The sequence below is a fragment of the Mobula hypostoma genome, chromosome 18, assembly GCF_963921235.1.
Source record: "Mobula hypostoma chromosome 18, sMobHyp1.1, whole genome shotgun sequence".
Classification (NCBI taxonomy): Eukaryota; Metazoa; Chordata; class Chondrichthyes; order Myliobatiformes; family Myliobatidae; genus Mobula; species Mobula hypostoma.
The window spans coordinates 16,438,384-16,460,545 of NC_086114.1; the positions used below are offsets into that span (position 1 = coordinate 16,438,384).

General features: G+C 43.5%; 1 protein-coding gene across 1 annotated transcript in view; it reads left to right on the forward strand.

The window, feature by feature from the left end:
- The first annotated feature begins 1,916 nt into the window (after positions 1-1,916).
- Positions 1,917-22,162, forward strand: part of LOC134358364 (ribonuclease P protein subunit p25-like protein) — a 37,769-nt gene continuing 17,523 nt past the window's right edge. Inside the window, exon 1 of the mRNA XM_063070503.1 lies at positions 1,917-2,982. Within this exon, the coding sequence (XP_062926573.1) occupies positions 2,379-2,978 (600 nt within the window). The 5' untranslated portion in view covers positions 1,917-2,378 and the 3' untranslated portion in view covers positions 2,979-2,982. The remainder of the gene's footprint in view (positions 2,983-22,162) is intronic.

Genomic DNA, 22,162 nt, shown 5'->3' on the forward strand with positions numbered 1-22,162 from the left:
GCCATGATGGAATGGCAGAGCAGACTTAACAGGCCAAAAGGCCTAATTCTGCTCCCATGTCCTACCCTCAAAGTTGCTGCGCAAGTTGATAAGTGGTTAAGAAAGCATCTGGAGTGCAGACCCTCATTAGTCATGGAATTGAGTTCAAAAGCCATGAGGTAATGTTGCAGCTCCACAAAACTCTGGTTAGACCACACCTGGACTATTGTGTTCAGTTCTGGTTGCTACATTACAGGAAGGATATGAAAACTTTAGAGAAAGTGCAGTGGGGTTTTACCAGGATGCTGCCTGGATTAGAGAGCATGTATTACGAGGAAAGTTTGAGCGAGCTAGTCCTTTTCTCTTTGAAGCGAGGGAGGGTGGCAGGTGACTTGACTGAGGTACAGTAGATGAGATGATAAGAGGCCTACACAGAATGGACAGCCAGTGACTATTTCCCAGGGCTTCCTTAATTGCAGGACTCTGCAGAGAGTGGTGCTGACAGCCCAGAACATCTGTAGTCGTGAACCTCCTATGATTCAGGACATTTACAAGGATAGGTGTGTAAAAAGGGCCCATAGGATCATTGGGACCCAAGCCATCCCAACCACAAACTGTTCCAGCCGCTACCATCCAGGAAGCGATACCGCAGCATAAGAGCCTGGATCAACAGGCTCCAGGACAGCTTCTTCCACCAGGCCATCAGACTGATGGACTCACGCTGATCTGAGTGTACTCTACTCTATATTACATTGACTGTTCTATTTATTATAAATTATTATAATTTACTATGATTGGACATTGCACATTTAGATGGAGACATAATGTAAAGTTTTTACTCCTCATTTATATGAAGGATGTAAGAAATAAAATCAATTCAATTCAATTCAAAAATGGCTAACGAAACAGGGCCATAGTTTTAAGGTAATTGGAGGAAAGTGCGAGTGGGGGGATGTCAGAGGTAGTTTTTTTTACAGAGTGTGGGTATGTGGAATGTGCTGCAAGGGGTGGTGGTAGGGGCAGATGCATTAGGGACATTTAAGAATTTCTTGGGTACATGGACGAGAGAAAAATGGAAGGTGTGTGGGAGGGAAGCCTTAGATTGTTCTTGGAGTAAGTAAAAAAGCTAGTGCAACATTCTGAGCCTGTACTGTGCTCTAATGTTTTATGTACTTGGGATTTTAAGAGGTGAGAAAGAAATCTTAAAGGAGACCTGCAGCGCAAGATATTTGCATAGGGAATGTTAAGTCCCTGGAACACGTTACCCCAACTGTAATGCGTTTAACTGACATTTCGAGAGGCACATGATCGTCAGGGAATGGTGGGATAGGGTCCATGTGCAGACAGATGGGATAAGTTTCAATTGGCACCATGGCTAGCCAATCGTGCGCACACACACAATGCTGGAGGAACTCAGCAGGTCAGGCAGCATCTATGGAAGTGAATAAATAATGGACATTTCGGGCCGAGACCCTAATCAGGACTTTCCTTGTAATATGTTCCCAAGTTCTGGGTTGCATTTGATTGGCCTTGGTTGGGATGCGTTGCATTGCGTTTGGTACAGGTTTAAATTTATACTCAAACGTAAATCTACATCAATGACAGGTTTTAAGTAGTATCTTAAAAAGCAGGGTGAGTTAGTGAGGCGAGGATTTCGGGGGAGGGAATTCCAGGGTTTAGTTCCTAGCCAGCTAAAGACCTGATTGATAGCGGACTTTCCAAAGGAAGGCTTGGAGCGGATTACAGGAAGGGGACGTGGAGGGAGCTAGCTGTATACGAGGTTTAACGTTTGAAAACAGGAGGCGATAAATGTGACAGCGGGTCTCCTCTGCAGGGGAGGGACCGAGAGGAGCTTGGTGCTGAAGGGGTTAAACGTTGGTTAAGTTCGTTCGCGGTGAGTGAGTGGCTCTGGGGGCCAGAAGCCCGCGAGAGAGGCAGCAGCCGGTTGCCTCTGCGCTTTGGAGAGAGAGAGAGAGCGAGAGAGAGAGAGGGGGAGAGGTGCCGGCAGATTCCGCGACCGAGCCAGCGCAGCGGCGACAGAGCGGGGAAAGAAACGTCCCGTGCCCCGCGGAGACCGGAGAGCAGAAGATGGAAACGGGTCACATGGAACGTGTGCATCTCCAGGGATAAAGGCAGGGGTGCATCGAGATTTCTTTAACGGGGTGGAAGCGATGCACACTTAGCGAGGAAGCCTTTTTACTGCACGGAGCGTTGCATTGTACCCACAAACCCCCCCCCCACGTTTTATTTGTTTTGTGGCAAAACTTGGTGCCCAGCAAGAGACTGAAAGCAATGTTGCCCCTCTTTGGATACCGCTGAAAGAGGGGGCAATAAGTTTTTTTTCTCTCGGGAGAGGACTGGGAGGCGATGCCAGCGTGAGGCGTGTGGGGAGGTAAGCCATGGAAAATTACACAAAAATCCGCAAAAGCGAGGAAGAGAGCCCCTTGCCCTTCGCGAACCTGCCGGAGGACATCGTGGAGATGCGGGTCAAGGAAGGAAGCAAGATCAGGAACCTGATGGGGTTCGCCATCGGTCGGATGGAGCTGGAAGGCACCCGGCAGATGGTGTTCACCGGCTCGGGCAGGGCGGTCACGAAGACCATCACCTGCGCGGAAATCATGAAAAGGCGAATCAGGGGTCTCCACCAGATCACCAGGTTGCGCTACAAGAGCCTACGGGAGACGTGGCAACTCCGCGAGCCCCAGGAAGGCGCCCACAACCTCACCCTCCTGAAAAACGTCCCGGCGATCTGCATCCTCCTGTCAAAAGAGCCCCTGGACCCGAGTGAGAGTGGCTACCAGCCCCCGGACGCTGACGATGGTCTGTGGGTTGGCCAGAGAGACAGAGAAGTCCAGGAGATGGAGGCCACCTCGGCTTCCAGGGGCATCAAGCGCACCCTGTGTTGCGGGAGTCAAGAAATGGTTAGAAAAGTCACAAGGGAAGATCATCAAGTCGACCCCTCCTCTAACTATAACTACCCACTGAACTACCAGCAGTAACACTGTAAGCAAACATAACTTTAACTTTATAGAACAGTTTATAAATATTAAACGTACAAATCGAGAAATATCAATAAGTGTGTGTGTTATATTGGCAATCTGCATGCAATTTACTCGTGTGTGTGTGTGTATGTGTGTGTTTGAAAGATTTTGAGAACTTGTGTATCTTCAATTCATTCACGGGCTGGTAAGGATGTCGACCTTGCTGCTGAATTTAGGAGGATAGTGTCATTCCAGACCGCAGTGTAGTCAGCTAAATTGCAATGGGTCTGAGGTTGCATGAAGGGATATGTGGTTATATGAATATTGCCACAGATAAGGGCGGCAGATTTAGTTCCCTAAGAATATCTATCCATCTGGTACTTTTATTGCCCAATTTATCAATCCCAGCATTTTGTTCCATTTACTCAATCATGTTGATTTAATTTTCTCAGCTAACATAGTGGGATTCAATCTTTCCAATAGTCTAGACCTGCTAACTTTTTATTTATTTAACTTTTATTTGAAGGTACAGCCCAGTAACGGGGTCTTCCTGTCCAATGAGCCCATGTGGCCGTATTACATCCATGTGACCAATGAATATAATTAACCGTACATCTTTGGACATACTGTCTGGTTTGTCTTTGGACTGTGGGTGGAAACTGGAGCACCCGGAGGAAACCCATGCAGTCACAGGAAGAATGTACAAATGTTTACAGACAGCAGCGGGAATTGAACCCATCTTGTTGTCACTGTAATAGCATTGTGCTAACCTCTACAATACCATGCCGCTCTTTAACCGCAAACCCGCCATATTCCAACCAGAGAGTTCTCTGCAGGCATCAGCAAAGAGTGGCTGATTTAACATTAAAGCCTTCAGTGGGTTTCGTGTCAAGGACCTTCGAATAGGATGGATGAACTTGCCGGGTTGGTGTGAAGCTGGGCTATTGTGTTTGCATGGGTGTTCTGTCTAATGAGACATTGGCAAAAAATGTTAGCATTTCTGTGGTGCTGTTCATGCCACTTACAGAGCGACTGAGCACACTTCAGAGTTAACCATACACTTTTTGAAGTATTGACGCGGCTGGAAAACAGTAGCCACGCGCATTATTTCTCATTATTTCTTATTATAACTTTAGTATGTTATGTTTTATGTCTCGTACCGTACTGTGACCACAAACAACAAATCTCAGAACATATGACAGTGATTCAGAAGTGACCAGCTCATCTGCTTTTAGGGACGTTGACTGAAGGCTGAGAATATAGGGAAAGATTTTTATAGTACATAGAACATTACAGTACAGCACAGGTACTTTGGCCCACAGTGTTGTGCTAACCTTTTAACCTACACCAAGATCAATCTAATCCTTCCCTCCTTCCTACGTAGCCCTTCATTTTTCTATCATCCATGTGCCTCTAAGAGTTTCTTAAATGCTCCTAATGTACCACTGTCTACTTCCATGTACTTTAACCACCAGAGAATACATAGAAATAACTCCAATCTGTCCATAAGTGAAGAGTGCTAATTTTTCTCTTTTTTTTGGTTTAAACATTGGAGCTTTGGTGAAATGAACCATAACATTTCAGAGAGATTCCATAAGTTTTGTGTTGACTGCAACATTGTCTGACAGCCATGTGCTGTTATTTGTGATTGAAGTGGCCCCACCTTTTTTACCTGAGCTTTCTTGGGCTGGAAATATACTCAGTGGCAACTTTATTATGTTCACCTGTACACCTGCATGTTAATGCAAATATCTAATCAGTCAATTATGTGACAGCAACTCAATGCACAAAAGCATGCAGACATGGTTAAGAAGTTCACTTGTTATTCAGACGGAACATCAGAATGGGGAAGAAATGTGGTCTAAGTGACTTTGACTGTGAAATGATTGCAGGTGCCAGATGGGGTGGTTTGAGTATCTGTGAAACTGCTGATCTGGGATTTTCATGCACAATAGCCTTCAGAGTTTACAGAGAATGGTGTGAAAAAGAAAAAGAAAAAGAAAAAAAAACATCCAGTGAATGGTAGTTCTACGGGCAAAAATGCCTTGTTAATAGAGAGATCAGAGGAGAATGGCTAGACTGGTTCAACCTGACAGGAAAGTGACAAACTCAAATAACCGCACATTACAACAGCGGTGTACAGATGAACATCTCTGAATGCACAGTACGTCAAGCCTTAAAGTGGATGAGGAACTGCAACAGAACACCACACCGGTTCCACTCCTGTACCTAATAAAGTGGGACTGAGTGTAATTTCTGTCTGGCTGCCCTTTTCTTTGAGTGATTTGTACAAGTATAAATAAACTGCATAAACACATGAAGGGATATCTTTACATGGAAATGAATAAGAAAATGAAAGGCTATACTGTCACTTGCTTGAACGAGAATTTAAACATACACTTAACTTCAGCAGCACAATTTTGAGTGCGCTTTAGTGCAACTTCATAGCAAAATCTCCAGCATATTAGCAATGTCACCAGCCTATTTATCATCGAGGACATGAATGCAGAAAGGTGTATAAAAAAGGCCAACAATGTCATGAAATAGCTCATCCATTCTACCCATGGACTATTTGTCCCACTCCCATCAGGGAGGGAGCTATGTAGCATCCACACCAGGACAACCAGACTCAAAAACAGTTACTTTCCCTGAGTGCTGACCAACACCTCCACCCACTAACCCACCCCTTCACTCCTCTCACCCCCACTACTTTAACTTTTCCTGTCAGCGTCTCCTTATGTACAGAGACTCCTGTGCCTAGCATCATTTTATGGACATACAATCAATCTATATGTATATGAGCTATCTTATGTATTTATATTGTGTTCCTTTTTATTACAGTGTTCTTTATCTTACTGTGTTTTTTTTATGCCACATCAGAATCAGAGTAATAATTATTTTATTCTCCTTTACACTTGTGTGCTGGAAATGACATTAAACAATCTTGAATTAAAATTTCTTTAGAAAGTGAATGGTTATGGTGGGTTAGTAAAATGTTCAAGTTTATTGTCATCAGTCATACACACGTATACAGCTAAATGGAACATTGTTCCTCTGGGGCCAAGGTATAAAACACAGTACATACAGTCACACACGACACACATAATCATGATTCAGAACATGCAGTCACCAAATAATATTAGCACAAGCCTGAAGATTGAAAGGTTGACATAAAGTGCGAGTTGCATGTTTATGCGAGTCAGTCTAATTTTACTGGCACTATTATAATGAAACAAGCAGTTATATAAATATGTGAAAGAGCAGAAATAAAAGATGAAAAGTGATGATGCAGGAGGAGAGTGCGTCGGTAAGTCGTGGTGGTGGGGGGGTCCAGGGTGCGGCGGTAGGGCACTCAGAGAAGGTACACATGTGCGCTGGCCGGCAGCAAGGTGGTAAGGAGTCAAACAGCCTGGGAGAAGAAGCTGTTACCCAGGAAAACTATGTGTAAAGATGGGTGCAGTTGTATAAGGTAATTATTTTTGTTCTCCCTGTGGCTGCATTTGTAGCAAAGCACGCACCAGTGGACACATTGGCACATCTGTATCCCCATCTGCGCACAAGAGGAAGGGTAGGGAGCCTGAATGAGGTCAGCATGTTTGTACATTGTTTTGTTATTCATTCACAGGATGAGGCCGTGGCTGACAAGGTCAGCATTTTGTTGTCTAAACCTAATTGCCCTTGAATTGAGAGGCCATTAAGAATCAATTACGCTGTTGAGCCCGAACTCGCACACTGGGTAAGGATGGCAGCTTCCTCTCCCTGAAGGGCATTAGTGAACCATATGGCTTTTTATAACAACCCTGTAACTTCAGGGTCACTGATACAAGCTGTTTAATTCCATATCGATTTGATTGAATGAATCTAAGTTCTGTCAGCCTCTCTCACGTGATTCATGCACTTGTCTGCGGGTTGTGAATCTAGCCGTCAGTACACAAGTCCAGTGCTGTCCTATTCTATATTCCTGTAAGTCAGCAGGGGCAGGTGGGTGGTGAGCAGAAGGGTGTAGATGCACATTGGTACGTGAATGAGTGTTTGGCTGTTGTGTATAGATGATAGTACCTGCTGAGGTGTCAAATTCAGTAATAATCACCTCAGAGCGATAGAGACATAGAGCACTATAGTACAAAAATGAGCCCTTCAGCCCATCTAGTCCATGCCAAATCATTATTCTGTCTAGTCCCATTTACCAACACCTGGACCATGGTCCTCCACACCCCTCCCATTCATGTACTTATCCAAACTTCTATAAAATGTTGTAATTGAATCCATATCCACTACTTCTGCTGGCAGCTCATTCCCTCTGAATGCAAAATTTACCCCTCAGATTCGCCTAAACATATCACCTTTCACCCTTAACCCATGACCTCTAGTTCTAGTCTCATCCCACCTCAGTATCAAAAGCCTGCTTGCATTTATCCTATCTATAACCCTTATAATTTTTTATATCTCCATCAAATCTCCCCTCATTCTCCTATGCTTTAGAGAATAAAGACCTAACATAGTCAACCTTTCCTTATAACTCAGGTCTTCAAGCCCCTGCAACATTCTTGTAAATTTTCTCAGTATTCTTTCAATCTTATTGATAATCTTTCCAGTTGGTAGGTGACTAGTACTGCACACACTACTTAAAATTAGTCCTCACCAACGTCTCATTCGACTGTATAAATATCAGAAAATTTCCATATCTTACACCTGCTGTTCAGTGACTTAATTCATGTCCTTTATTTCTTGATTTGCTTAGAAAATGTTTTCAGGATTAGAGGTTTTATTTAACTTCCTAAAATATATGAGAATGATTCAAAATTGAATTAAAACACACTATGAACGTGTTGTTAAGCTAAATTTAGTCAGTAGATAAATAAGGCACATCCCATTGAAGCTAAAATCATTGTACTAATACAGGCTTTAATGTAGCTATTGAACCATTTGCTGAAAGGAACAAATTCGCTCTATTTAGCTTGTCTAAAATAGTATTGGCCTCCAATAGTTTAATGAATAGTTTCAAATAGTTTTAACTATTAATGAAACACCCTCAGGTTTAGTAAACTTCTGTAAGTTTCTTTTGGACCTTTAATAAGAATTTTCACTGAAGCTTCTTGGTTTCTAGCTATTTCTCCTGTTGTTCATTCAAAGTATGTGATTTTTGCGGGCTAAGCCAGCATTTCATTGTTTTCTTCAACCACTACACCTTGAGGTGGGGGTAGGCCTGCAATGCTGTTTGGGAGAGTATTCCAGGATTTTGACTCGGTGACGGTGAAGGGACGGTGATATATTTCCAAGTCAGGATGGTGTGTAGCTTGAAGGGCAACTTCCAGGTGGTGGTGTTCCCCATAGCCTTGCTGCCCGTATCCTTCTAGCTGGTCGAGGTGATGTGCTTGGAAGGTGATGTCTACGGTGAGGTGCTGCAGTGAAGGTTGTTCACGATACAAACTGCTGCCACTGTGGGGTGTTGGTGGAGCAAATGAATGGCGATGGATGGATGACTGTCAAGTGGGCTGCTATGTTAAAGTTAAAATCCAAATAAGTTTATTATCAAAGTCCATTATTGTCACCATATTCTACCATGAGATTCATTTTCTTGCAGGCATTTACAGGAAAATAAAATTTATGGAATTTATGGAAAAAATATACGTAAAGACTAAGAAACAACTGAAGTGCAGAAAAAGACAAATTGTGTAAATAGAAAAGTAATACTTGGAACATGAGTTGTAGAGTCCTTGAAAGTGAGTTAGTAGGTTGTGGAAACAGTTCAGAGTTGAGGTAAGTGAAGTTATTCAGGCCACTTCAGAAGCTTGATAGTGGTAGTGCAATAACACTGGACAACAAAGATTTTGCTTCCTGAATACTTTTTGATGTGTCTTATGGATTTTGGGCTGCAGATCATGAACACCACCACCTAGTTTCCCCATCACACACCATTTTTTAAAAATTGCCCATATTTTTTATTTCAATTCATAATTCAAGTCAGAGTAACTGATGCTGAGATTAAGGAAGGCATTTTTGTTGGTCCAAAATCAAATAAGTCATCAGTGTCAGGCAATTCGAAGAACTTCTAGTGGGACCGGAGAAAATTGCATGGAACGCATTCAAGGATGTTGTTGCAAATTTTCCTGGCAAGTACAGAGCATCAAGCTACTTGCAGCTGCTTGACAACTTGCTTCAAGCATACAAAACCATGAAGTGCAACATGTCACTAAAGATTAATTTTCTGCATTCCTATTTACACTTCTTCCCTGCAAATCTTGGTGCTGTCAGTGATGAGCACAGTGAAAGGTTTCACCAGGACATTGCAGTCATGGAGAAACAGGTTCAGGGAAATTGGAATCCATCAATGCTGGCTGATCATCATTGGACACTAAAGAGAGAAGTCTCAGACACTGAGTACAAATGAAAATCATGAACAAAACATTTTAGCTTCATTGAACTATGGCAAAGCGTCAGCACCATTATGCAATTAAATGCATTATATTCAATAAAAGTTAATTTCTTGTTTCTTCAAACTCCTCTGTGATACAAGTAGTCTGAAATTATATTTGTGTTCAGCTTCAAACAGTCTATCATAAACAACAAAAAGTCTGACGAAGCAACACTTTCGAAAAAATTTGCTGTCCAGTGTAATTCTTCCTGGAGCTGGTGGTGTGGTACCTAAGGCCCCTGTAGCTCCTGTCTGAGTAGTAGTGAGAAGAGAGAATGGCCTGGATGGTGAGCTTCTTGACATTGGATTCTGCTTTTTTTTGGCAGCGCTTCTTGTAAGCATGCTTAATGGTTTATTTATTTATTGATTAATTGAGATACAGTGTGGAATGGACCATTCCGGCCCTTTGTCCAGCACCTGCCGATTTAACCCTCCCCTAATCACAGGACAATCTACAATGGCTAATTAACCTACCAACTGATGCATCTTTGGACTGCGGGAAGAATCCGGAGCACCCGTAGCAAACCCACGTGGTTACGGGGAGAACACGTAAGCTCTCTACACTCAGCAAAGGTGAAGTGGGTTTTGTTGAGTGTTGTTGAAGCTGCACTCGTCCAGGCAAGTGGAGAGTGTTCTACACACTCATGAGTTGAGCCTTATAGATGGTGGATGGCTTTGGAGAATTAGGAGGTGAGTTACTCGCTGCAGAGTTCCTGGCCTTTCAAATTCTATTTCATTGGTAGAAACTGTGAACTGATAAGAAATTGGTAGTAACATATTCAAAAGCGAAATACTATAGATGTTGATAATCTGGAACGAAAATGAAAATGTTGAACATCAGAGGTCCGACAGCATCTGCGAAAAGAGCAACAGTTAGGGTTTCAGGCCAATAACCATGCCCATTGGAATGAACAGATAGGCCTTTCTGGATTGAGAAAGATCAGGGGAGTGCCCCACATCCCTGACAGTGAAGGATGGAGTGTCTTGCTTTGAGGTGGCTGGCTGGGAAATGTCAATGTCTTCCTGGCACTCTTTGGTTCAGTTTCATTAAATAGATTTTGAATTATCTCCAGTAGACCCCGCCTATAGTAGTATAGGTCTGTACACTGGAAGTGTCACACAGCACCGAAACAGAGGTTTCCACACCGTTTACAGTCAGGTAATTTTCTTCTTACTCTCCCTGATTTTCCTACTGCCCACCTACACCAGGAGCATTTTACAATGGCCAGTTAACCTACCAACCACCACATCTTCAGGAAGTTGCAGGAAGGATGTTTCGAGGGAGAATAAGCAAACTCCACAGAGACCACACTGGAGATGAGGATCACACCTCGGTCACTGGAGATCTAAGGTTAACCACCCCACAACTGTGCAATCTGAATATTCACCTGGATCTTGTTTTGATCAAGCAACCCTCCATATACAGTTTAATGATCCTTTCGCTGTTATGCTGATGCTAGAGAATGTGATTTCTGCTTACTCTAGTCTTACTAAGTAAATTGAAGTTGTGTAATGTTATCTTAAAACTGCAAGTATAAGGTAATCATTAATATATCTGATAACAAATTTAGGAAAAAAGCTATTTTCCTAGAGCTGTTTCAATAGTACCATCAGCAACACAGGCAATAAATGAGGTGAATAACATAGGTACATTTAAGAATAAGCTGCATAAGTGTGAGAAAGCAGAAGACTGTACTGATAAGATTGGATGGAGTAGACTGGAAAAGTGGATTATAAAAGTATAAGTCATACCCCAGTGAACTGAATGATCTGTTTTTATGCTCTTTCAGAGAAAAACGACACACAAGGACTGACAAACAACCAATGTGCAAAAGAAAACAAACCTATAGGAAGCATTCAATTCAAGGCAGGAGTTCCCAACCTTTTTTTTTAAATGCCATGGACCCTTACCATTCGCCGAAGGGTCCATGGACCCCAGGTTGTGAAGGTGTGGTTCAAGGGCAATAAGTGATGGACTCTGAAAGCCAGACCTTTGAAACACTTTTTAAGCAAAAATGAATTGACATAATAAGGAAACACGAGGGATCCCACCTCCAACGGGATCCCACCACCAAGCATATCATTCCCTCCCCCCACTGCTTTCCGCAGGGATTGCTCCCTATGCAACTCCCTTGTCCATTCGTCCCTCCCATCCCTTCCCACCGATCTCCCTCCCGGCACTTATCCTTGTAAGTGGAACAAGTGCTACACATGCCCTTACACTTCCTTCCTTACCACCATTCAGGACCCCAGACAGTCCTTCCAGGTGAGGCAACACTTCACCTGTGAGTCAGCTGGGATGATATACCGTGTCCAGTGCTCCCGGTGCGACCTTCTATATATTGGTGAGACCCGCAGACTGGGAGACTGTTTTGCTGAACACCTACGCTCTGCCCACCAGAGAAAGCAGGATCTCCCAGTGGCCACACATTTTAATTCCACATCCCATTTCCATTCCCATTCTGACATGTCTATCCACGGCCTCCTCTACTGTCAAGATGAAGCCACACTCAGGTTGGAGGAACAACACCTTATATTCCGTCTGGGTAGCTCCAACCTGATGGCATGAATATTGACTTCTCTAACCTCCGTTAATGCCCCTCCTCCCCTTCTTACTCCATCCCTTACTTACTTATCCATCTATCTATCTATTTATTTATTCATTCATTCTGCTTTCTTTTTTTTCTCCCTCTGTCCCTCTCACTATATCTTCCTCTGGTGCTCCCCTCCCCCCTTTTCCTCCCTAGGCTTCCCATCCCATGATCCTCTCCCTTCTCCAGCCTTGTAACCCTTTCGCCAATCAACTTTCTGGCTCTTAGCTCCATCCCTCCCCCTCCTGTCTTCTCCTATCATTTCAGATCTCCCCCTCCCACTTTCAAATCTCTGACTATCAGTTAGTTCTGATGAAGGGTCTCAGCCCGAAACGTTGACTGTACCTCTTCCTGGCCTGATGCAGTCCACCAGCATTTTGTGTGTGTGACATAATAAGGAATCATTGTACTATATTTATTTATTTATTGAGCACAGATTAGGCCCTTCTGGCCCTTCGAGCCACGCCGCCCAGCAATCCCCCGATTTAATCCTAGCCTAATCGCAAGGCAATTTACAATGGCGAATTAACCTACCAACAGCTACGTCTTTGGACTGGGAGGAGGCTGGAGCACCAGGAGGAAATCCATGCGGTCACGGGGAGAACGTACAAACTCATTACAGTCAGCAGTGAGAATTAAACCCAGGAACCCAGGTCGCCTGTACTGTAAAGCGTTGTGCTAACCACTACTCTACTGTGCCACCCCAAAGCCCGAGAATCTGGAGAAAATCCACGCATTTCTGAGGAGGATGTCCCTTCCGAGGATGCTGGAATTGAACCCTGAACTCCGAAGGCCAGTGCTATAGTAGTCACACTAACTGCAACACTACCGCGGCGGCCCCATCTCTCATGTTACCTCCCAAGTTGTTCCGTTGTTGCCTGTCCCTCCAGTAAATTTGTCTCAAGAAGCCTCACTGAAGAAACATGGTTATTTCAGTGCAATTTGTGGCACCTTGCTGTGCATAAGTTGGCTATTGCATTTGCCTATGTTGCAATGGCAATCGATGCAGTGGAGCACATTCAGACAAACAAATGCAAAATAGTTGCCTGCCATTTTGTGGCTTTTACGATTGAATTGAAAGGTTGGTTTATTATTGCCACGTACTGAGGTACAGTGAAAACTTTGCTTTGCATATCACACAAGCGGATTATCTCATCACATCAGTGAACTGAAGTAGTACGAGGGAAAGCAACAAAGTTCAAAGTTCAAACTAAATTTTATTGTTGAAGTACATGTACGTCACCACATGCAACCCTGAGATTCATTTTCCTGTGGGCATACTTAGCAAATCTGTAGAATAGTAACTATAAGAGGGTCAATGAAAGATCAACCAGAGTGCAGAAGACAACAAAATGTGCAAATGCAAATATAAATAAATAGCAATAAATAATGAGAACATGAGATAATGAGATAAAAGAGTCCTTAAAGTGAGATCATTGGTTGTGGGAACATCTCAATGGATGGGCAAGTGAGTATAATTATTCCCCTTTGTTCAAAAGCCTGATGGTTGTGGGGTAGTAACTGCTGGTGCTAGTCCTGAGGCTCTTGTACCTTCTTCCTGATGGCAGCAGCAAGAATAATAACAGAAAATAGAGTGACAATTACAGAGAAAGTTCTGACAGACAATAAGGTGCAAGGCCATAATGAGGTAGATTATAGAAACATAGAAAACCTACAGCACAATACAGGCCCTTTGGCCCACAAAACTGTGCCGAACATGTCCTTGCCTTAGAAATTACCTAGGGTTACTCATAGCCCTCTATTTTTCTAAGCTCCATGTACCTATTCAGGCGTCTCTTAAAAGATCCTATCGTATCCGCCTCCACCACTGTCGCCGGCAGCCCATTCCACACACTCACCGCTATCTGCATAAAAACTTACCCCTGACATCTCCTCTGTACCTACTTCCAAGCACCTAAAAACTGTGCCCTCTCATGCTAGCCATTTCAGCTCTAGGAAAAGGTCTCTGACTATCCACACGATCAATGCCTCTCATCATCTTATACACCTCTATCAGGTCACCTCTTATCCTCTGTCGCTCCAAGGAAAAAAGGCCAACTTTACTTAACCTATTCTCATAAAGCATGACCCCCAATCTAGGCAACATCCTTGTAAATCTCCTCTGCACCCTTTATGGTTTCCACATCCTTCCTGTAGTGAGGCAACTAGAACCGAGCACAGTACTCGTAAGTGTGGTCTGACCAGGGTCCTATATAGCAGCAACATTACCTCTTGACTCTTAAACTCAATCCCATGATTGATGAAGGCCAATGCACCATATACCCTCTTAACCACAGAGTCAACCTGCGCAGCAGCTTTGTGTGTAGTATGGACTTGGACCCCATGATCCCTCTGATCTTCTACACTGCCAAGAGTCTTAACATTTATACTATATTCTGCCATCATATTTGACCTACCAAAATGAACCACCTCACACTTACCTGGGTTGAACTCCACCTGCCACTTCTCAGCCCAGTTTTGCATCCTGTCAATGTCCTGCTGTAAGCTCTGACAGCCCTACACACTATCCACAACACCCCCAACCTTTGTGTCATCATCAAATTTACTAACCCATCCCTCCACTCCCTCATCCAGGTATTTATAAAAATCACAAAGAGTAGGGGGTCCCAGAACAGATCCCTGAGGCACACCACTGGTCACAGACCTCCATGCAAAATATGACCAATCTACAATCACTCTTTGCCTTCTGTGGGCAAGCCAATCCAAAGCAAGATCTCCTTGGATCCCATGCCTCCTTACTTTCTCAATAAGCCTTGCATGGGATACTTTATCAAATCCCTTGCTGAAATCCATATACACTACATCTACTGCTCTATCTTCAACAACATGTTTAGTCACATCTCAAAAAAATTCAGTCAGGCTCGTAAGGCACGACCTGCATTTGACAAAGTCATGCTGACTATTCCTAATCATATTATGCCTCAACAAATGTTCGTAAGTCCTGCCTCTCAGGATCTTTTCCATCAACTTAACAACCATTGAAGTATTATGAGGTTAAGAGTCTATTTTATCAGACTAGAGGACTGTTCAATAGACTTCTAAAATGGGATAGAAACTGTTCTTGAGCTGGAGAGATATGTAGAGAGACAGACAGTTTATCTGGATAGACACTGACATTTTTCTGCGAAGAAAAAAACTGACTCAAATTGTTATTAAAGCATTGAAGCATATGTAGATAATGTAAGTTGTGAAAGATTTTAAAATCTGACATGGTTCTAATCAGTTTGATGCTTTAGTAGAAAACTTATGAAGATTTATACTTTACTTTTGCAAAACAAGTAAATGAATGATAAGTAGCACACACAAAAATGTTGGAGGAACTCAGCAGATCAGACAGCATCTATGGAAATGAATAAACATTTGATGTTTTGGCCTGAGACCCTTCTGCAGGACTGAGCATGAAGTGGGAGGATGCCAAAGGAAAAAGTGCTAGGCAAGCTGAAAAGTTTGAAAGGCAGATAAGTCACCTGGACCAGATGGATTACGTCTCAGAGTCCTGAAAGAGGTTGCTGAAAAGATAACGGATACATTGGTCATGACCTTTCAAGAATTACTTGATTCTGGCATGGTCCTGGAGGACTGGAAAACTGCAAATGTCATTCCACTTTTTTAGAGGGAGGAAGACAAAAGAGAGGAAATTGTATGCCAGTTAGTCTAACCTCAGCGGTTGGGAAGGTGTTGGAGTCCATTATTAAGGACGAAGTTTCGGGGTGCTTGGAGACTAATGATAAAATAAACCAGAGTCAGCATGGTTTCCATATAGGGAAATATTGCCTGACAAATCTGTTAGAATTCTTCGACGAAGTAAGAAGCAGGGTGGACAAAGGGGAGGCAGAGGATGTCATTTACTTAAATTTTCAGAAAGCATTTGATAAGGTGCCTCACAGGAGGCTACTTAACAAGATAAAATCCTGTGGTACTACAGGAAATATACTGGCATGGATAGAGGAGTGGCTGACTGGCAGGAGGCAGTCAGTGGGAAGAAAGGACATTCTTTTCTGTTTGGGGGCCTGTGATTAGTGGTGCTCTTCAGGGGTCAATATTGAGACCGATACTTTTCATACAGCTTATCAACGATTTAGATCGTAGAATTGATAGCTTTGTGGCAAAGTTTGTGGATGATGTGAATATAGGTGGAGGGGTAGTTAGTGCTGAGGAACAATGCGATTGCAGCAAGACTTAGACCAGGGGTAGGCAACCTTAAGCATAAATGATTTTCTAACATGCGTTATTCATTAATTTGAGGCAAAACATAACTAGATGTATTTAAATGGATAATTCCCATATTTCAAGTTTTTTATGGCATTTATCTGGCCCACCATCTGCTCATTAATACGCGATCCGTCCCACAGAGGCAAAAAGGTTGCCGACCCCTGACTTAGACAAATTGGAAGACTGGGCAAAAATGTGGCGGGCGGAATATAGAGTTGGGAAATTTATGATAATACATTTTGGTGAAAGAAACAATAGTGCAGACTGATATCTAAATGGGGAGAAAGTTCAAACATCAGAGGTGCAAAGGGACTTGGGAGTCCTCACGCAAGACTCCCAGGAGGTTAATTCACAGATTGAGTCTGTGGTAAAGAAGGCAAATGCAAATTTGGCATTCATTTCAAGGGGAATAGAATATAAAAACAAGGAGACAATGCTGATACTTTATATGACACTAGTCAGGCCGCAGTTGGAGTATTGTCAACAGCTTTGGGCCCCTTATCTCAGAAAGGATATATTGTAATTAGAGAGATTCCAAAGGAGGTTCACAAGGATGATTCTGGGAACGAAGGGGGTTAACATATGAGGAGCATTTGGCAGCTTTGGGCCTGTACTCACTGGAATTTAGAAAAATGCTTGGGGATCTCATTGAAACCTACTGCATGTTGAAAGGACTGTATAAGCTGGATGTGAAGAGGATATTTCCTCTTTTGGGGGTATCCAGAACTGGAGGACACAGCCTCAAAATTGAGGGTGACCTTTTAGAACAGAAGTAAGGAGGAATTCTTGTAGCCAAAAAGTGGTGAATCTACGGAATGCTCTGGCACAGACTGTGATTGTGGACAATCCCATGGGTATATTTAAAGCAGAAGTTGATAGATTCCTGATTGGTCGGGGCATCAAGGGATATGACGGGAGAGCGGGTGTACAGGGTTGAATGGGATTCTGGGATCAGCCATGATAAAATGGCAGAGCAGACTTGATGGGCTGAATGGGCTAATTCTGCTCCTATGTCTTAGGGTCTTAAGGTCCTATGCCAGTAATGATAAGTAGCCATCACCTACTAATGCAGATTATTCAAGATTAATGCAGATCTTCAAGGAATGGTGCCTCAGGAAGGCAGCATCCATCATTAAGGGTCCCCACCACCCAGGACGTGCCCCCTTTTCGTTGTTACCATCAGGAAGGAGGTACAGAAGCTGAAGACACACACCCAGTGATTCAGGAACAGCTACTTGCCCTCTGCCATCCAATTTTTAAATGGACTTTGGACCCATGAGCTCCATCTCACTACTTTTTAAAAACTTATTTGTTTTTTGCATTACTTATTTTATCTTAACTTTTTAATACACACACACACACATATATATATATATATAATTACTGCAATTCAGTTTTTTCTGTATTTATCATGCATTGCATTGTACTGCTGCTACAAAGTTAACAAATTTCACAACATATGCCGGTGATATTAAATCTGATTCTGAAGATATACATTCCTAGACTACTTGCTTGAATGTTATACACACAACCAATGCGTTTACTTAGAATCCCGATGCGGATTTCCACCCAAAATGTTGGCAATTCATTTCCTCCCACAGATGCTGCACAACCCGTTGAGTTCTTCCAGCAGATTATTTGTTGCTCCAGTAACTTTGCTTAACGTTTTTCTTAAATGTATTTTAGACGTACTAAAGGTGTTTCAGTTTAAGGACATTTTAGATCCCAGTCTGATTTTGGATGCCTTATAGCAATGTGGGATTTGTGTCTGCAAGCTGTATACGTTTGTGTTGCATTTGGGAAAGTTCAGGGGGAGCAAGCAGATACCTGAAGAGGGAATAGCGAATTAATATTAGATTATAGAAAGCTTAGATAAATGTGTGCAAAAGAAACAAGACACATTCAGCTTCTCTTGAAGACGGGAGATAAGTCAAGTATTAATACTAAATTGTGGTTGGCTGGGGAATTATAGAAAGCCCACTGCAGACATAACAGTGCCCTTTCTTGAGTCAGAATGATTAATCTTCTTTGACAACGCAAGGCAAAATCTTAAAACTGCTTGAAAGGAGAGCAAATCATTGCACTCTTTCAAATGCGCATTAACTCAATTCACCCCGATTACTGCAGACTCTTGCCAACATCATTTGCTGGTTTACTGATAAGGTGGAATTAAATTATTCATGGAAAAGTTGCCGGGGGTTCAGTGTGAGGGAATTAAAAGAGTTTCAAGCTGCGTGCCAATCATTTTATGTGTTTGAAAGTCGAATTAGCTTTACAAGGTAAAATCGTGGCAGGATGTCAGATCTGAGAGCAATTCAATTATTCCAGATCTTAATTAAACATGATAAAGATTAGGGAATACCCGATGGCATTGCTGACGTTGGCTTCTGGATATGATGTAAAGTGAATCTGTCAACCACAGCATTAACCAGTGCTAAATGGTTGCGCTGATATTTAAGTTTGATGATGACACCACTGTTGTTGGATGAATCAGAGGTGGTAACAAATCGGTACATAGGAAGGAGATTGAAAATCTGGTTTAACGATGCCATTATGGCAAATTCTCAGTCTGAGGTCCATGTGCCAGTCCTCATTAGGGGATTGGAAGTGGAGAGGGTCAGAAAGTTTAAGTTCCTAGGTGCTATCTATCTGTCATATCAGAGGATCTATTCTGGGGTTGAGGAAAGAGTACCGGGTTGAGACAACAGAGACTTATGGAGAAGAGGAGTTCGGTGGGTAATACCGTTCCGGCTGACCGGAAGTGCACTGAGAGCGGTAAGCGTAAAGGAGTTGGATGCTTACTGATCTGGTTAACAACAGATGGTGCAACCCGGGGCATATTACGATTGAGGAACGTGTTTGCAGACTAGATATTGAACTTTTTACTGTTGGACTTCAGCCACATTCCACCGTGATACAACACTTGGCGGCACGGGAGGTCGTTCCTGCCTGTGGCCATCGAACGTGCAGCTCCTCCCATGGAGGGTCAGACACCCTGATCCAATAGACTGGTCCTGGACTTATTTTCCATCTGACATAGTTTGCATTTTGTTGTTTGTATTTGTGATTTTTGTATTGCTATATTTACGCTCTATTCTTGGTTGGTGCGGCTGTAACAAAACCAAATTTCCCTCGGGATTAATAAAGTATAGCTATCTATCTATCTATCACAATAAAGCCACAACAGCACTTTCTCAGAAATCTCGGTAGATTCAGCAGTCATCTAAAACTTAGACCAACTCCTATAGATGCACAGTGGACAGTGTCCTGAATGGTGGCATCATGATCTGGTATGGAAACACCAGTGCAAGGGATGGAAAAGTTTACAAGAAAGTCGTGAATACAGCCCAGTCCATCACAGGCAAACCCCTTACACCATCAAACACACTTACAGGGAGTGCTGTCACAAAACAGTGTCCCTTGTCAACACCATCATCAACAGCTTCCTTGCCCTGCACTAACTATCCTCACCTCCACATAACAACTCCTATTGTGGCAATCTTCACCTCCCCCAGCCCCCCACCTTCCATCAACTCCCCAGTCATCATGGACTCACATTCGCTACTGAGGAAATGAAAAGGGCTGTGGGGAAACTCTGTTACAAAGGGCGGCTGGAGGTGATTGGAAGCGAACCCAAGTGCAGGACACAGGCACGGAGACTGACTTGGACATGACTTGGACTCAGAACCTGTACTTGGACTCGGAGCCTGGACCTGGGACTCGGAGCCTGGAACTAGAACACAGAGATGACAACACCAAACAAAGACAGATGATTCATATCTTGGCTCAGAGAAGCAGCTAACGGCCAGCAATCCTCAGCTAGACACAAGGAGACAGAATTCCTAACTCGGAGTAACTGCAAAGGGCCAGACCTACTCAGCTGGGAACAAGATGACTAAACCAACCAACGACTGACAATACGAATCTTGACACAGAGTAGCTCATGAAGCGGCAAATGGCCGGCAATCACTTAGATGGAAATGAAGAGACAGAATTCCCAACTCGGAGTAGCGGCAAACAGCCGGACCTACTCAGCTGAAAACGAGACGGCAGAAACCAAACAATGACAGTCCGTTTGTATCTCGGTACCGAGAAACTCATGAAGACAGTCCCTTATTCTTGGCAGCTCAGAGTGGCGACAATCGGCCAGCAAATTTCAGCCGAACATGAAAACAACAGAATTCACATCTTAACTCGGAGTAGCGGCAAAACGGCCAGAAACTTTATACTTTATTGTCGCTAAACAATTGGTACTAGAGTGTACAATCATCACAGTGATATTTGGTTCTGCTCTTTGTGCTCCCTGGAGTACAAATTGATAGTAAATATTAAAAATTTAAATTATAAATCATAAATAGAAAATAGAAAAGGGAAAGTATAGTATTGCAAAAAAAACCGAGAGGCAGGTCCGGATATTTGGAGGGTATAGCCCAGATCCGGGTCAGGATCCGTTCAGTAGTCTTATCACAGTTGGAAAGAAGCTGTTCACAAATCTGGCCGTACGCATTTTCAAGCTCCTGAGCCTTCTCCCGGAGAGAAGAGGGACGAAAAGTGTGTTGGCTGGGTGGGTCATGTCCTTGATTATCCTGGCAGCACTGCTCCAACAGTGTGCGGTGTAAAGTGAGTCCAAGGACAGAAGATTGGTTTGTGTGATGTGCTGGGCCATGTTCACGATCTTCTGCAGCTTCTTCTGGTGTTGGACAGGACAACTTCCATACCAGGTTGTGATGCACCCTAGTAGAATGCTTTCTACGGTGCATCTATAAAAATTAGTGAGGGTTTTAGGGGACAGGCCAAATTTCCTTACCTTCCTCAGGAAGTAAAGGCACTGGTGGGCCTTCTTGGTAGTGGACTCTGCTTGGCTGGACCAAGTCAGGTCATTTGTGATATTGACCCCGAGGAACTTAAAGCTTTTGATCTGTTCCACTTGCACACCACCGATGTAAATGGGGTGGTGTGGTCCGCTACTCCTTCTGAAGTCAACAACCAATTCCTTCGTCTTGCTGACGTTGAGGGATAGGTTATTGTCTTCGCACCATGCCACCAGGTTCTTAATTTCCTCTCTGTACTCAAACTCATCATTACCCAAGATATGGCCTACAATTGTGGTGTCATCAACAAACTTATATATTGAGTTTGATGGAAACTTGGCTACACTATCTTGGGTGTACAGTGAGTACAGCAGGGGGCTGAGTACACAGCCTTGTGGGGCACCGGTGCTCAGAGTGATTGTAGAGGAGAGCTTGTCCCTTATTTTTACAGCCTGGGTCCTGTTTGTGAAGAGGTTGAAGATCCAGCTGCAGATCTGAGTGCTAAGGCCCAGGTTCCAGAGCTTAGGAATCATTTTATTTGGAATGATGGTATTAAAGGCAGAGCTGCAGTCAATGAAAAGGAGCCTTACATATGTGTCTTTAGCTGGACACGAAACCAACTGAATTCACGAAGCAGCCACAGGCACCGAAGCAACCTAGAGTCCACGATTCTCGGCTGCCCCGGAACGAGCATAGCCACGCTGGCTACGGTGATGAACCAGCAGCGAGTAGATGTAAGGCAGAGTTTTTATGCTGCCAGTTCAAATGAGGATCCAGTGCGTCAATCAAGGAGCCAGGCAAAACACGGGGAAAAGGAAATCAACAGAAACAAGGAGTCAGTGGACCGGACCGGACTGTAACAAACTCTGACATGGCAAAGCATTGGGACAGGATGGCCTGAACCCTATAGTCCTGAGGGGTGTGCTGAGCAGTTAGATGCAGTTCTCCAGCGCTTTTTCAGTCTGAGTCTCAGCCTGGAAAGGGTCCCGACTGCGTGGAAAACATCATGTATGATCCCAGTACACAAGAAGGGCCAATTGAAAATCTTGGATGACTACTATCCAGTGGCCCTGACCTCACACATCATGAAGACCCAAGAGAGGCTGGTCCTGGCTCACCTCTGACCTCTCAATCCCCTGACGTTTGCTTACC